The sequence below is a fragment of the Lonchura striata genome, chromosome 2 (genome assembly GCF_050655825.1).
Source record: "Lonchura striata isolate lonStrDom1 chromosome 2, ASM5065582v1, whole genome shotgun sequence".
Classification (NCBI taxonomy): domain Eukaryota; kingdom Metazoa; phylum Chordata; class Aves; order Passeriformes; family Estrildidae; genus Lonchura; species Lonchura striata.
This window is the reverse complement of record NC_140704.1, coordinates 131,660,860-131,677,029: the sequence shown is the minus strand read 5'-3', so window position 1 is coordinate 131,677,029 and position 16,170 is coordinate 131,660,860. Positions and strand designations below refer to the sequence as shown.

Sequence of the window (16,170 nt, the reverse complement as noted above, 5' to 3'; positions counted from 1 at the left end):
TGAATCTCACAAACATACATTTGAATTTTTCTCTGAAGCACTTTTTTTTCAACTGTCAAAGTCTTATATGGAACTGTATCCCATACAAGAATGTGCAAAAAACAGTATATATGGACCTAACTTCTCAATTAAATCACTTTTTGGGGAAAAGACATAGCTGTCATGTCAGAATTTGATCTTGACAACATACCTACCAAACCCAAGCTACCATAAAAAAGCTTTACACTGTTCTCAAGAACACTTTGAAGGCTGCTCCAATAAACACAGTTGATTTGTTTTATTATCAGTGGCTGTTCAATCCCACACAGGACCAACACTCCCAGGAGAAAGGCACACGGAAGCGTGCACTAATACAGTCCACACTTTCAGCAGAATACATCTTAGCTTGCTTCAGATTTGTAATAAGGCAATCAAGTGACTTCAAAGTCAGATACTGGCATATGTTAAGTATGCCCTGGATTCTGTGGAAAAATATATGACCATCAGCAGCACCTGAAGGAAGACATCCTTAAATTGGTTCTATTGTCCTGATTCTTAAATCAATGCATTAGTCTCAAAGCACATAAAATTAAGTACATGCTTGTATGTGGGGACAGGCAGGAGCTCTAGTTAAACACCAAAAAAAAAGAAAAAATTATTGACTCAGGTTGTAAAGGCCAGAGGCTGATAATTTCTTTGAAGAATTCCAGCCATTGTCTGAGGCATGAGGGACAAAATCTACCAACTCTCTAAATTTGGATAAAAGAGGGAGAGTAATTTTTTTATCACCTGCTTATCTGGGATGGATAAATTGACTAGAATCAGAGGTAATGCGATCTAGAAGTTTTTTTACCAGTACCAGACTGTGAATGCAAATGAAACCAAGGGATTTTTTTGTATATTTCAACAAATGAGGTTTCAATACTTGCAGTCTCAATATACCAACATCCCTTTAACAGTCCCAAATAAACCACTTTTTATGGAGGGCTGCCATAGTCACACATATATAATAACAAATGATTTTTGGCTTCTCAGTTTCAAGAACATTAACTTCATTATGACAAAGAGCAAGCTCCTCAGAAAGGCACTGCATTTTTAAAGTTCAGAAAAAGATAATTAACAGACTGAAAATGTCACAAAAGATGAGACCAAGACAATTAGGAATTTCAAGATTTCCTAAGTAACCACAGGAGTTACATCTTTTCCCAGTGTATGTAGTCCTGCTAATAATGTGAAACTGTATCTGCAAGTTTAGACCTTCAGTAAAAAGTGTGAAGATTAGGATTTAGTATTTTGTTTCCCTCTTCACATTAATGATTACATTCAGTTATGATAGTACTGAAATGCTATTTGTGTTACAATATTAAGTGACACTTGCATATATATGACAAAAAATATCCTCAGAAGATAAAAAAAAAAAAAGAAATAAAAGGCTGATTGTAGATAATAGCATGGCTATGTAAGAAAATCTAAAGACCAATGAAATATTAGTGACCAACTATTGTTCACTATTGGCAACATAATAGATTTTACATTGGAAAAATGTACAAAATATATTCAAAATACCACAGTTTCAAAATATTTTATTAAATTAGCATAAAAAAGATTTTGAAGGCTACTTCTCAATTGGTTATTTCTAAATATAAATGAAAAAGTAGTGGTTCATTTCCAAGAATCTCCACCATAAAGTCATGTATTTTAGGAGCCTTTTGTTTTTCTAATCATTGCTTCCATCATATCCCACTGCTCTTTGGTAACCTAAGCAAAGAAAAGAGATTTTATTGTAATTTCATATAATACTCGCACATCAAACTATCTGAATATAAAATAGCAAACAAGGAAATTAATACCCTCTTCAAATCATTGAATTCTCCTGCCATAGAAACATATTCTCCACCATCCATTCTGATAACCTAGAAAGAGCACAAACAGTGTATTTAGTAATTGTGTGATTTCTACAGTATTCCCTTGTTATGAACTATGAAAATAAATTTTACTGATTTGGGTGAAAAATGACTATACTGGAAAAAAATGCAATACAATCACTTTTAAAAGTTCTTTTTAAAGGTGTTAACAACCATGCATTACACTTAAAAGATGAATAATACTTGTAAATAATTTTAAATCAAGATGCTTTGTTTCTATTCTGAATCCAGGGCTTTAAGAAAATATCAGCAATACTCACACTATCATCAGGTTAATTGTAAAAACAAGATCAACCAAAACTCACTGCTCCATTAACCCAGCTTGCATAGTCACTGCAGAAATATGCAGCAAGATTTGCAATTTCTTCTATAGTTCCCAAACGACCACAGGGAATCCTCTCAATAATCTTCTTTTCAAATGCGCCTGTTGGGTCAAGGCGGCTAAAGGCACCCTGAGAATTAAAAGGAAAATTAAAAAAAAAGTTATAACAACATCAGAAAATAAAACCCAACAGAGATTTGACTCCACATGTACAATATGGAAGTTAGTATTTGTAAGCTGTCTACACCCTGTCAGTAGCACAAAAAAGAAGGAAGTAGAAAAGCAATTTATCCCTGTTGTACTGATATGCATCTATTGATGATAAGTTGGAATTTAATCCATTTGGGATAGTCACCTACCATCTATCTGTGGAAAACAAAAGGGTTTAATCAGCTTTTTTTCCTCAAACACCCTTGATAAACATTTGAGGAAATAACCAAGACTCAAAATTGCTGCATGGACAGAGGAGAGGAACAAGGGGAGAAGAGGAACAGAAAAGTGACCAGAAATAAATTATACATGACTGAGTAAATAAAATGGAAAAGAAAAAAACATCAAATTCGGTTAAAGTGCAGCAACTGCTAAAGGAAGTCATCGGAAGCTTTAGTTCTTGAATAGCTTAAAATGGCACAGGAAATAAAAGGGTTTTTTTTCCTGCTCCTCCACAAGGAAGTAACCTCCTCACTCAAAATCAGAAATGTACCAGTAACATTTATGTTAAATTACTGGAGTTATGATTTAAAGCACATTGTAATTCATGTAATCATGGCTGCAAGCATGCCATTTAAGTCTTCTATTGCCATGTTTTTAATTGCCAGTTTATAAGCCTAACAGTGTTGTGTTTGTATGCCTTACTCTTTTCCCATCATGACTTAAAACCAGTATGATCTAAAGCCATGGATATTGCCCCCAAGGCAGAAAACCTTGATTTTGTGATATGCTGTTGGCCTTTTTATGCTTTCAGGAAAATTTCAAGTTAAAACCATACTCCAAATGTAGCATTTTATTAAGAATACACAGTATCTCAAGCAGATTATACACTATTAGTTCAAAAACGGAACATTACCTGGATGTACCACTATAGACATTTAAATCCCTTAACTTGCCAAATGTTTTTCTTCTACTGTTACTTAAAAATACACAAGATACAAGGCCTGGAGAACTCTTGGTCTGATCCTCTAAGTGTATTTCAACATTCTTATAATCCTGCTAATTCTGCCACTTATTTTTATTTCTAGTGAAAAGAGTCAAAACTAGGTTTTCCAGTGTAGAATCTAAAACTGACAAGAGGGGAAAAGGAAAGAATAGTAAATAAAACAAATACACAAAAAAATAAAAAATAACCAACTCTGCACCCCTATTCCCAAAAAAACAGCAAAAACAACTGTGAAATATTTTATGGAAAAAGTAATACCATTATTAGTTGTTAGTGCTCATAATCCTAATAATTTGATCCAATGGCAAATGGATCCTCCTTTCTCTTCTTTCAGGACTGCTTTCTTTATTCTTCCTGTTCCAGCTGCTCTGGAATACTTCCTTCAAACCCTCCAGTCCTCCTTCTCACTCACTTCAAAGTTTCTCATCTCTTTGCCAACTTAGTTTTTCTAGTTTTGAGATTTTCAGCAAAACTAGTGAGATTCTGTTCTCATATACCTAAAAGAGATTCTAAGATTTTGGAATGTTTTAGATGTTTTGTTTAAAAATATGGGGTTAGGCAGAAACAGGAACTTTACTCCAACAACTGTAAAAATTCACTCCACTTAACAAAGTATACAGAAATATGAATCATCATTAAGAACTTTGATATATCAATTCTTTCAAACATTAAAAAAAAATTATTCTATTTATATCAAGTGTAGTAGAGGGGACAGTAGCAGGTCTCAGAAGTTCAAGAAATCCTATTTTATAAAAAGACTAAGAGGGAAGTGTGTTCAATATTCCAGCACAGTCTTGACTATCAAGGAAATCATATTAGAATTTACAGCTACAGAAAAGTTAGACTGTTGTGAAGTTAAGTCTGTACTACAAAGCATATTCAAGGCTGTGTTTCACTTCATGCCATGTACCTTTGTTTTTATTGGACCTGGTTGAATCACATTGAATCTCATGCCATATCTACCCCATTCAGCCGCAAGAGACCTAAAAATTCATTAACAGAATGCATCAATATTTTAAGAACAATATTGTAATCCTATTCAGAAAAAAAGAAATTAAAATTTAATCAAATGTGTAAATATTAGAACATTCCTGAAACAGACTATTTCTACTTAAAGGGTTTTTTTTTTGTGCTTAACAAAATAATTTCAGAGAAGCAAAACAAAAATCTCATTTACCAACAGAGGATGATTGTAATCACAGGTAAAGCAGGGTGAAGGAGCAATGCTTTCTCCCTTGCAAAGCAGGGATGGTGTTGGCACCTTACCAAACAACTATTAGGCCATCATCTTTCTGTGGCAATTTAGATTATCCCACAAGTATACATTTCTAACATTTGCAACATAGCTCTCACATTATGTTTTGAAGTAAAACAGAGGATACATTTTAAAACAGGATCACTAGAATAGCTTTGCTTTATGACATTTTCTCTGCATGATGAGTACTTTGGATCTACTATGGTGAATGAATTAGCTGAGTCATAACATCTCTGAAAAGTACACATTTCCGTTACAGCTCTGTAGAACAGAAATCAAGACCATTACTCAGTCCCTCATTTTCTTCCAGATAAAGAATTCTAGTTACTAAAAGGCTTTCAAACTATTCAATTCTTTCTGCTGAAGTGCAGAGAAAAGATCTATCTATGTGCTATGAGGGACTAGCCTGAAATTAAAATTGAGAGAAATCATTTTGTTTGCTGAGCAGCATGGATATGTCAACATGATACTGTTCTGAACTAAGTAGAACTGCAGACTTTAATTTTAAATAGTGACAGGAAACAAATTTGTTGATGAAACTAAACAGAACTGAAGCCACGCTATACTGCACCCAAATAACAGACATGTATTTTCATCAGACAAAAGAATGTAGAAGGTGCTACAGATCTCAAATAGTCCCCCTAATAGCTGTTCAACTATGCTGGTTCACCTATGAGAATGCAAGAGAACCTGATTATCAAAACACTGTGAAACAAACTTTGGGACTTGCAATTGCCAAAAGAAGTAGTTTTACTTGTCCTTATCTCTGTCTTGTAAAAAAACCCAGTAGCAGTTAATACTTCCCTCTGTAAGAAGTTGGCAGCATACTAGTTTCTTGCTAGGACACTGGAGCCTGGATTGAACTCTTGTGTTACAGTGAAATATGGGGAATATACTAATGAGCTCCATTTTTATAGACCAACTACCCCATCCTAAGGATGTGGAAACCAAAGCACACATTTTGCTGTATTACTCACTTGCTCATTGCTTCTACACCAGCCTTGGCAGCGGCACTCGGCAACACAAATCCTGAACCACTCTCTGCATAAATTGTTGTAATAGCCAGGAATGCTGCTCCTAGAAGGTGCAAAAACATTTAAAAAACAACCCGCACCACACAAATCAAACAACCCTGAAGATCAAACTCTCAAGTTCAGGTAAAAGCAAGCTAAATGGTACAAAAGTTTTCAGCTCAAGTGGGCTCACTCTAGGCACGAAAAGGCATTTTAAAAATATAGTGTTTGAAACTTTCTTTTCAAGCCTTTTTATTTCAGTTCCCTCTTTTGCATGAGCGTTAAGAGTTGCTCCAGGTAAGTGCAAATAGCTAGTGATTAGGCTCTGAAGGTCAAAGCCCTCAGACTTCCATAATAATGAACTTAATGCATAAATTAGTCTAACTGGAGTGAAGGCCTAAGATCTTACAGTGTTTTTTCAGAAGCTGCCCTAGTCTAGTTGTCACTAACCAGACATTTTGCGCTAAATTCATCAATTACTGAGTAGAGTAAAAACCCCATCAAAACAAAACAACAACAAATAAAAATCACAAAAAACCCCACAAAAAACCACAACACTCCCCACCAAACAAACAAAACAAAAACCTGAAACAAAAACCAACCAAACAAAAAAACAAAACAAAACAAACAAGGAAAAAAAATCACCAGTAACAGTCAGGTTTGGCATAATCTGAAATTAACAGCTGAGAGCTTGAGTTAATGTTTATGCAGAAAAATAAAGAAATTTTCAGAAGCCTTTTCTGCAGCAGAGCCAATTACAGAGTGAACCTGCATAACATTTCCTAGTATTATCACAATAAACTCCATTATAAAATAACTACTGTCTTTTATACGCAATATTTTATAACAGATTTAGCAAAAACATTCTAGAATATAATGGAAACTGCAACTGCTTATTTAATCTTTCTTTTATAGAATCCTGCAGATTATGTCTGATCAATGACTGGCATGATCATACTGTAGCTGGGAAATGAAGGACAAGGGATAACAGTTCACTGCTTGCGTCACAGTAACTAAAATAACTGTTCTACTTACTATATTTTAAAAGTAATTTAATTAGAATAGCTGCCCAGGGGATATTTCTAAAACAATATACACAACTGAGAGATTGCATTTAAGTAGAGACTCAGATAAAAAAATTACAGTAATATTACACAAAAGAAACTAAAGAGAATCATAAGCACTAAATGAAATGCCAGCAGATATCCAGAAATCATGGGCCTTGATTATAAAAAAGGAGTCTTCACTGAGAGTCTTTGAAAGACAAAAAACCATAGAGCAACTTTGAAGTTATCTAGAGATGATTACTTCAAAGGAAAACCTGTGGTTTAATTCTACAAGATGTGTAATTAACATAGGTTAAATACAGGTAAGCTAGGTGAACCTAACACAGAAACAAGAATAACTGAGAAATTTACAGCTCTGATATTTAAAGAACACTTCAGCTCATACACAACTTTTATTTCTAAAGCCTATACTCATAGAATGGACAATAAGTAATCAATTAGCTCCTCTCACTTTTTAAAAATAAGTAACATGCTAGCAGATTACAAGTTCCTTTTAAATACCATCACAAACTTGCAGTCTAAAAGCAGAGAACTTTTATTTACTACGTTAGACTTAATGTAGGTCACACTGCAGACCTAAAGGACATTGCAGTGTTCTAGAAACTGTCAGATTCGTAGTGTCCTCACAGACTGCTCTGAAATATTTGCACTAGATAGCATCACTTTAGAAACTAAGGTCTCTCCTCAAACTAAAAAAAAAAAAAAACCACAAAACAAGCAAGTACAAAGAAAATGAAGGTGAGAAGACAAACATATGACTTACTTACAAAAACATGCCTTAAAGAAAGCCTTAAACAAAAAGTCTTATTTACAGATGGACTCCCCTAGAAAGAAGACATGCAAGTAATAGCAAAAGAAATTCACATGTTTTTGAAGCTTAGAAGTCAAAGAAAGAGAGACAAAATGAAGATGAATGGTGTCATGTCTGGATTTTACCAAATATGAGGATGGAAGTAAGGAAAGTAACATTGTTTTCATTCAACACCAGCAAAAACAAAAGCATGTTTCATTCAGTATTTCACATTGCTACACAGGCACACCACATGAACCTGGAAGACCATATTTCAATGGTCTGCCATAATGATACAGTAAGTCATAGCTGGGAATGGGTTTCTTATGTGGGAATATCAGCACTAGAATGGTGGAAATTAATTTTTCATGTGCTGCTAAAATATAGAGGGGCCATACTTGTATACTAACAAAAACTGCTACACACCCGCTGAAACAACATTAACTTCATATTGTTATAATTAAATAGCAAAAGCTCATGGAATACTTTTTGGAGAGGATTTTGAAGAAATTCAGCTAATTCAGAGGTTAAAGAAATACCAGGATAAATACAAAAGTAGTATTTCAACACAGTGGCTGTACCTAGAAGACGGGATTCAGTAGTGACGGCACATGGAAAACTGTAATTATATCTCACTGCTTTTAAATGAATTTGATATTATATTACTCTGATCTCATAAAATGAATTCCTTGTTTTTCAGTTTATAACTGGAATGTAAAATGAAAGCAGTTCTTTGTAAATAATCTGTGATATAACATAGAAGGGCATACATCACCTTTCCTTTTAAAACAGTAAGCTGGTTAAATAAATATTTGGCTAAATAGTATATAAAAGAATATATTATATATATGCCACAGACGTATATATATATATATATAATATTTTACAGAATAGTATATAAAATGGAAGAGTATTTCTAAGGTGAACCTGTGATATTGAATTAAACTTCTAGGTAGTCCAGAATTAAGAACTAAACTTGGGAAAATAAAATCTATCACTGATTTCATTTCCAAAATTCTTCTTCAAATTATCTTAAAGGTAATATGCTTTAGTACTATTAGTCATATAGCACAGCTGTAAATTTTATTTTAATGTAGGACGAAAACGGAAAGAGATATCCTGACTTCTGGTTCATTTAAAGAGGTATCCCATGTTCAGTTTAATTAAATTAACATACATAGAGAAAATTCAGAAGAAATAACAAGGTTTTTTTTAAAAACACAAACCTTTATTTTTTTTAATTTTAAAAATGTTTTACAACTAGAATTCTGCAATTAGATTTTTATATTCGGCCTCAGTTGGCCTCTGGGTCCAATTGCACAATGAAGTAGTTGTTAGCCAGATCTACTGTGTGATACTTAAGTACAGCTTTCACTGAAAAAATTCCTCTCTAGAAGAATGTTAAAAATTGTATTTGTCTTCTCACATGAACTCTCAAAACTGGCTATAATAACAGTAAGGCAAGAAAAGCAGGTAATAGTATGTCACAATGCTAAAGATACCTTTTTGTGCTTTAATGAGCTCCTTTCCAATTTCCAGAGTTACAAAAGCAGTACCATTAAGTACAATATCAGTTATTGTTCTCCAGGCATTAGCAGAAAGTCGTTCAGAAGGGGAAATAAAGTTTCCAGCTGCGTTGTTTATTACAACCTGAAACACATGAAGGAAAAGAGTTAATTCAAAATAACTCTTCTTGAGACAAAAGTAAAGAATTTACAAGGAGCTTTTTAGTGTTTCCAGGGACAAAAGTAAAAATACCCTCTTTGAATGAGGTATGAGGGGCAGGGGAAGAGGGAGAATAATCTAGGAGAAATCTTGTGATTTCCAGCACAGATAAAGTATCAGTAACAGAAAATGAGCAGTATTTCCAAACTACTATACTAAGGACCTGTATAATGTAGAGGCTGACTTAAGTCACTATTTTCCATAGTGTCTCAAGTGCATCCTAACAGAAAAGTTTGCCCCTATTAAATTACAGCATCACATCTATTTAATATAACAGGCCCATGGGAATAGAAACAAAAGGTGGCAACCTGATGACTAGAGTCTGGATGAAGTGACTCCTGTGTAACAGGAATTCAAACCAGTTGTAATGAAAATATTATGATACAATCAATGTACTGCAAACAATACTACAAAACTTTTGTTGAATAGATGTACCTCCATTGCTTCCTATGAATAATCATCAGGTAGAGGATACTTACACTTCAGGGGACTAAGCACACATTAGCAGTATTTAAACCAAAAATTATGTAGCCAGATCTACTGTATTTAATAATATAATGTGTTGAAGACGTAAACAATGTACTGTTAATGGAATGGCACCTTGATTCACGTAGGTTTGCACATAAAACAAACTATTTGTCCTGAAGAACTTCTGGGCTAAATTCTAATGAAGATATTGGAATTTTCAATATCAAAATAGAGCACAGTACATATTACATGAATGTAACACTAATAATATATGACAGCCATTAATTATACATATGTACAGCAAATTAAATTTAAAGGCTTTCCTGAAATCTAAAGGAATAAAAATCTAAACACCTTGAGATACTAACGAGGTTACTCCAATCATTGAATAAATACAGGAAAGACACAACAATAAAACTAGTGAACTAAGAAGTGCGCCATATGATCTTTTAGGTATGTAGGATGGCCAAAATAAGACATGACAAAAGAATGATTGCTTTCTAATTGTGAGTAGCATTCTTGGAAATGGAATGAGCAAAATAAAGCTGGAAGGACTTTCAAGTTACTGCCATTAACTTCTGTCTTTGAGAGCTCACCTCAAACACAGTATGGCAGTAAGTGATACCCAGGATTCATAAACTAACATGTTTACAACAAAGAGAAAAACTGGACAAAAAGAACTGAATATTCAATTTACTATGCCATCTATCTTAAATAGACAGAATATGTGAAATTAAAGAGAAAGTAAATGATTGCAAAGAACAAGTCATGGGAAGCATTTATTCAGAAAATTATTGGTGCTCTAAATTTGTACTATACCGGAAGAAATCTCCCTCTCTGCACACACGTAAAACCTGACGATCATGATTTTGACTTTGGCCAAAAACTGCCTTAACTAACAGTGAAAATAATCCAGAGAATCTTGTCTACAAATCAGGACAGTGAGCTGCCTTATTTCTAGCACTGTTATAGCATACAGCTATACAGTTGTATAGACTACAGTTTTTCTACTTCCTACAATATTTAAAATTCAGTAGGTTCTCTACCACATCTATAGGAAGTTCCTTGTGAGTGCAAATTGTCTATAACACACACAATTTTAAATTTAGTGCAAATTGTATATAACACACAGTTTTAAATTTACTGTAAACAGTTTTAAATCTGACTGTTCTTTACAATGATGCTACATCATCACACTTTCTATCAACAAGCAGAATCCAAGTTGTTATCTCACAAATCAGAATTTTATTATTATTATCCTTCAGACTGCACCAGATCACCTTCCTCACAATCTGATATAAGGAGCTCTGTTGCTTTGTGCCAAACTATTAAAAAGCAGATGCTTGGCTTGACAAATGACTTTTTTCTTCATTTTATGAGAACTTAATCTGCAAATTGGAACCTTCTTTGTGTATATTAATAAGCTAAGCAAGGATCAAAGAAGACATTTATGGTTCTTTCCATTCCTGTTTTGTGAAGCATTGTGTTAAGGTGTAATGCAGTAAACACAGGTAAATCACCTTTTCAGGAGGATTTAAGGGCAATATTCCATTCCCTTACTTCAATAGTCCAGAATTGTTCCATTATTTGAAATGAGACATTAGACCTCAGAATAAGGGTAAAAATGTTTCGTCTACTTGGCCCCTAAATATTTTAAGAACCACAGGAATAGAGTAACTGATCTAACTGTGAATGTTAGCTTTACCTTGAAGTATTGCCACTGTTCTGTCTACTGTCTTTTTATATTCCATTAACTTTCTATCTTATTAAGTTTCTTCATACCCACTATGCAAAGTATTTTCAGTAATGAAGAATAAGTTCTTTCCTTTCCCTAGAAGACTTACATCAGGGAGTCCTGCCACTTGGATTGTTTCAGCAACAGCATTCTTAACTGAAACAGGATCTCTCACATCACACTGGGTGGCATGAACCTAAAGAATAATGGAAAGGCAGTTTTAAGACTTAAAAACTATATCATTCATACATTAAACAAGTCCATAGAAGCATACAAATGCAAAAAAAAAAAAAATCCAATAAAATGTAGAGCATACTACATAACACATTCATAATTCTGCAAAAATTTACCTTATTCCCTGTTTTAGAAGAAATTTCGTCTGCTGTTCCTTTCAAAACATCCAGCTTCCTAGAAATAATTATTAACATCCCTTATGTCAGTTAAATGCAATTACAATTCAGATTACTAAAATCTTTTTTTTCTGAGCAAATATGAACTACAACTTAAAATATGTGTGTGTACCCATGCATGTTGCTGATTTTCATCAATTAAAACTCATCGTTTTAAACATAGTAGAGTAAAAGTATGCTTAACCATTAACTTTCTGAAAGAAAACTTTAAGTAATTTATGATTAGTGCTACTTTAAAGCAACTCAGAAGTGACAATGTAAGAGACTCTAAAGCTAAACAACCTGTGATAAGCCAGAAAAAAAAGCACATGATCATAACAAAATTATTTTTAGCTACTACTCTACTAGTATTAATAACATATTCACATTTAAACTGAAAAAATTACTGTTAGGATGAATGTCACAACACTTCTGTTTATTTTGATTTAAAATAGATTGTTTTTCTAGACTTTACTGAAGTGCTTCTAGACTCTACTGCAGTTCTTAAGAGCTGTAGAAAATCATCATTAAAGGAAAATCAGGGCTCTTGTCTTCTGAGACAAATGGATTTAGTTCTTTACTGTAATTTAAATCTGTATCAAGAACACCTGTAATAACATTTATTACTGTTCAAAACTGCCCACTGCAAATTTTTGTTCTCTTTAAGGCTTTAGTTGAATTTATGACTAATATTTGAGGTTGTTTATTTTGATGTCACATTTCACGAAAATGTGCTTAGTTTATTTCTTCATACTGATTTTTATACCATTAAACATTTGCAGATAAATCTGCAAGTTTCTAGAATCCACACTGTAATTTAAACATGTATTGTAACTGAATAAATTGAATAATTTTTTTTCTGGTTTGTAAAGAATAAAACAACTATTCAGCAGTCAGGACTAAATTAAAGTTCTAAAACATCTTCATCAATATTTACCGGCTTGCTATAACACACTTGGCACCTAAACTGGACAAAGCTGTCGTCATCCCTTTGCCAAGCCCAGTACCTCCACCAGTTATAAAGGCCACTTTCCCTTGGAAGGTATTTGGTGGCAACATCACTTTTTGAAGAGGTGAGAAGAATGCAGCTTGTGGTGCACTGCTGTCTTGGTGCAGCACATTTGGCCCACGGCTGAAAAACTGAAAGGAAAAAAACCCAGAAAAGTTAGTTTATTATACTGCAACTAGAGAACTACTGAAAAAATACTTCAGTCATGCTTCTTGCTACTTCATGCATTTTTTGTATCTATCACTTTTTCTAAAAGCATGTGGGAAACCATTAACAAGTAATTACAGAAGGACTTGGGCATCAGCTTGATATATGCACTGTAATTTATGCATAAACAAATCCACGTGATTTTATGTTACATATGTATGTATTTACAAATTTTAAATCTTCAGTAATAGACTCATGATTTTGATCCTTTACTACTGCATCCAACTGAACCTTCTCTACTGGAGAACAGGACAGAATCAAACTTCACAAGACCTGTCCTAATGGCCATTGGAGCTGCTAAGGAAACCAATGCCATTGCCCAGACAAAACCGGGCAGGGTTACGTTATCAGCATCACACCCTATCCCCCTTATCCCAGCAGAAATACCATGTACAGTAGTACATTAGCCTCAGAAAGACTGGTCCCTGCAAAAAGAAACATGATTGGAACACATTTAAAAACAGACATGAAAAAAGAAGGAAATTCAGTATTATATCTAGAAAACTATGCTAGTAAGAAAATACCCCACAAATGTACTGAGAAATTTGTGATGTCACCAAGAAAGTTGCAGCAAAAATAGCTAACAAGATATTTCTAGCATCCTAATATGCTAAACTAACTCAAACCCTAATCTAAGTATTGAATTAAATGCCTTGGGACAGAAGCACTACAATAATAATTGTGAAATTCCCTTATTTAAAATACAAAAGTTACCATAACCTGAAGCTGCAAATGCTTCCAAGTATGACAAAACTAGATTTGCTTTATTTTTGATGTGCAAAACAATTAGAAGACTGAAAGTTATACTTATTTTCTCTGGTTTTACCTTGTACTTGTGCTTATTTTAATACAAAAAAAAAAATCTAATACAATTTTGTGAAAGAAAACTGAATGGTTACTGTTGTATGATCCTGTTAAAAAAACTATGCAATTGTTCAATAGACTGACATGAAGAAGAAAGGTAGTTTTAAAATAGTAAAAATATTGCACCTTATTGTTCTGTTTACTAATTCACATTTTGAACACTAAAATTAAGAGACAATGTATTTAGTGGTAGATGATTACTCTGGACTTCCCACAGCTACAATGCATTGAGAGTTTCACAGAGTTTGAAGCTGGCCTGCAGAAGTGTGCACATGGATCCTTCTGAGTGGTACTACATATATGCATAAGTAACTCAAGAGAACACAGAGAGAACCACTATGGAATCACACAGACAATTTAATACAGCTTAAAGCATGGTGCTTTAAGCAGGAAAGGGAAATGTGAAGGTTCTCTTTTTGGATTTAGTAGGCCCCTACTCATCCCTCTTCAGGAAAAAAAGCTCCCTCTGGAGAATTTCAGCTCATGGAAGAGACTGCAAATCAAGACAGCATTTGGACTCCCTTCAGGACATGGAGATAATCCTTGTGAGTGCTAAGACTCCCTTATCAGGTGCTCTAGTAGTGATAGACACAGCCCAGTCTTCTTGCTCTCCACGAAAGAAACACTGCAAGCAGCTTTCCTTCTGCTCCAGGGAGGAAGATAAGGACATGCTATAACAGAAGGAAGCAGAAGGCTGCACCAAGACTGATAAAGTATGGCAGTGATAACCAGCCAGTAAAGTTGTTATAATTGAGCAATCTTTTAGTCAGACTGCTTCTCCTTACTGGCTTGCACAAGAGGCTTCTATGACAGCATCCATGCAATTTAATCATTCCACTGCTTAAGGCTGAGATTTAAACTTAAATCTCAGGTGTAAACAGAGATATAAAGAAGTCAGTAAACAGCTTTAAAAAAATAAACATCAAACAACAAACACACAAATCATTGACAAACAAAAAACAACTCTCACCCAAGGGGTGGAAGTGAATTGTGAAATTACTGCAGAAGGCCATCTCAGAAACACAGAGTAGTCACTGGAAAGAAGTACCGTGTTCGTGGAGAACTGACTAGACATGGCCTCCAGCAATACCCACCTAGTCACAGAATCACAGAATGGCTTGGACTGGAAAGGACCTTAACGATATTATCTTGGTCCAACCCGCCTGTCATGGGCAGGGACACCTTCCACTGTAACAGGCTGCCCACAGATCCATCCAACCTGGTCTTGGACACCTCCACAGATGGGGCATCCACAGCTTTTCTTGGTAACATGTCCATATCTAACCCAAAGCACCCTCTTTCAATCTGAATCCATTCCCCCTTGTCCTGTCACTACATGCCCCTGCCAGATTTCTTGCAGGCTCCCTTCAGGTACCGGAAGCCTGCCATAATGCCAACTCGGTCACAAGTCAAGCCACGCCACTGCTTGGACAGCAACATTCCAGCCATTTACCGAAATGGATGGCCCTGCACAGCTGTGCTATCGGGGCCAAAGGGCGACAGCACTCGGGCGGGCGGCACAGCGCCCGGCGGTGGGGCAGCAGGCCGTGTGCCCGGGAGCTCAGCCCGGGGGCTCCGCGGCGGACAGCGCCGGCAGCTGAGGGGAGCCGAGGGCCGCTCCCTTCCCGGCAGCTTCCCCAACCCCGCCGCGGGGACCGCAGAGCCCCGCCGTGCCCTCCCGCTGACGGGACAACGGCGCCCGGGCAGAGCCGGGGCGGCGGGGCAGGAGGTGCGGAACATCTCCGCGGCGCCGCCCGTCCGCCCTCACCCCGGCAGCGCGGGAGCGCCTTACCCGCCCGGCGCCGAACGCGCGGGGGCCGCGCACCCCGCGCCGCCACAGCCGCGCCGCCGCCGCCATCTTCCCCCGCCGCGCTCTGCGCCTGCTCCGCGGGGAGCGGCCGCGGCAGCCGGCGGCACCGCCCCTGCCCCAGGTGCCGCAAAACGAGAAGGTGTAAAAAATTTGTTAAGAAAGGGCGTTCTTTGATGTTTGATCTTTGTATACTTTCAAGCCTAATCAGCAAGAAAGGTGCAAACAAGCTCTAAGCGATGTCCAGGTGAAAACAAATTATGTGTCGGTGGAATTGCCTTGCTAAGGCTTAGGGCTTGACATGATTCAGTAACCTCAGAGCTAGAGAGAGAGTAACAAAACTTGGAAAGAGGGATGTACTACTGACAGTGGACACAAAGAATGCAGGATTTATGGGCTACCAAGGGCATTTGGCAGAATCCCCACGATAAACAAAAACTAATAAAGTCAACTCCGCAA

At 35.9% G+C, this 16,170-nt stretch overlaps 1 protein-coding gene across 1 annotated transcript; it reads right to left on the bottom strand.

Moving 5' to 3' along the window:
* Nucleotides 1–1,545: 1,545 nt before the first annotated feature.
* On the bottom strand, nt 1,546–15,780 carry DECR1 (2,4-dienoyl-CoA reductase 1). Its single transcript, XM_021543188.3, has 10 exons — nt 15,697–15,780; nt 12,762–12,964; nt 11,786–11,843; nt 11,545–11,631; nt 9,010–9,157; nt 5,615–5,714; nt 4,293–4,365; nt 2,210–2,356; nt 1,830–1,892; nt 1,546–1,737 (listed from the first exon to the last, which is right to left on the bottom strand). Exons 1-10 carry the CDS (start codon nt 15,760–15,762, stop codon nt 1,678–1,680), a joined length of 1,005 nt encoding a protein of 334 aa, XP_021398863.1. The 5' UTR covers nt 15,763–15,780; the 3' UTR covers nt 1,546–1,677.
* Nucleotides 15,781–16,170: the final 390 nt, after the last annotated feature.

What these genes read in the sequence shown, in the direction of transcription:
- DECR1 (XM_021543188.3), bottom strand. Translation starts at nt 15,762, where the DNA reads ATGGCGGCGGCGGCGCGGCTGTGGCGGCGCGGGGTGCGCGGCCCCCGC. An exon ending in CTTCTAAAACAGGGAATAAG is followed by an intron (nt 11,632 to 11,785) that starts GTAAATTTTTGC and finishes ATTATTCTTTAG; the next exon opens with GTTCATGCCACCCAGTGTGA. An exon ending in AAGTGGCAGGACTCCCTGAT is followed by an intron (nt 9,158 to 11,544) that starts GTAAGTCTTCTA and finishes CATGTGTTTCAG; the next exon opens with GTTGTAATAAACAACGCAGC.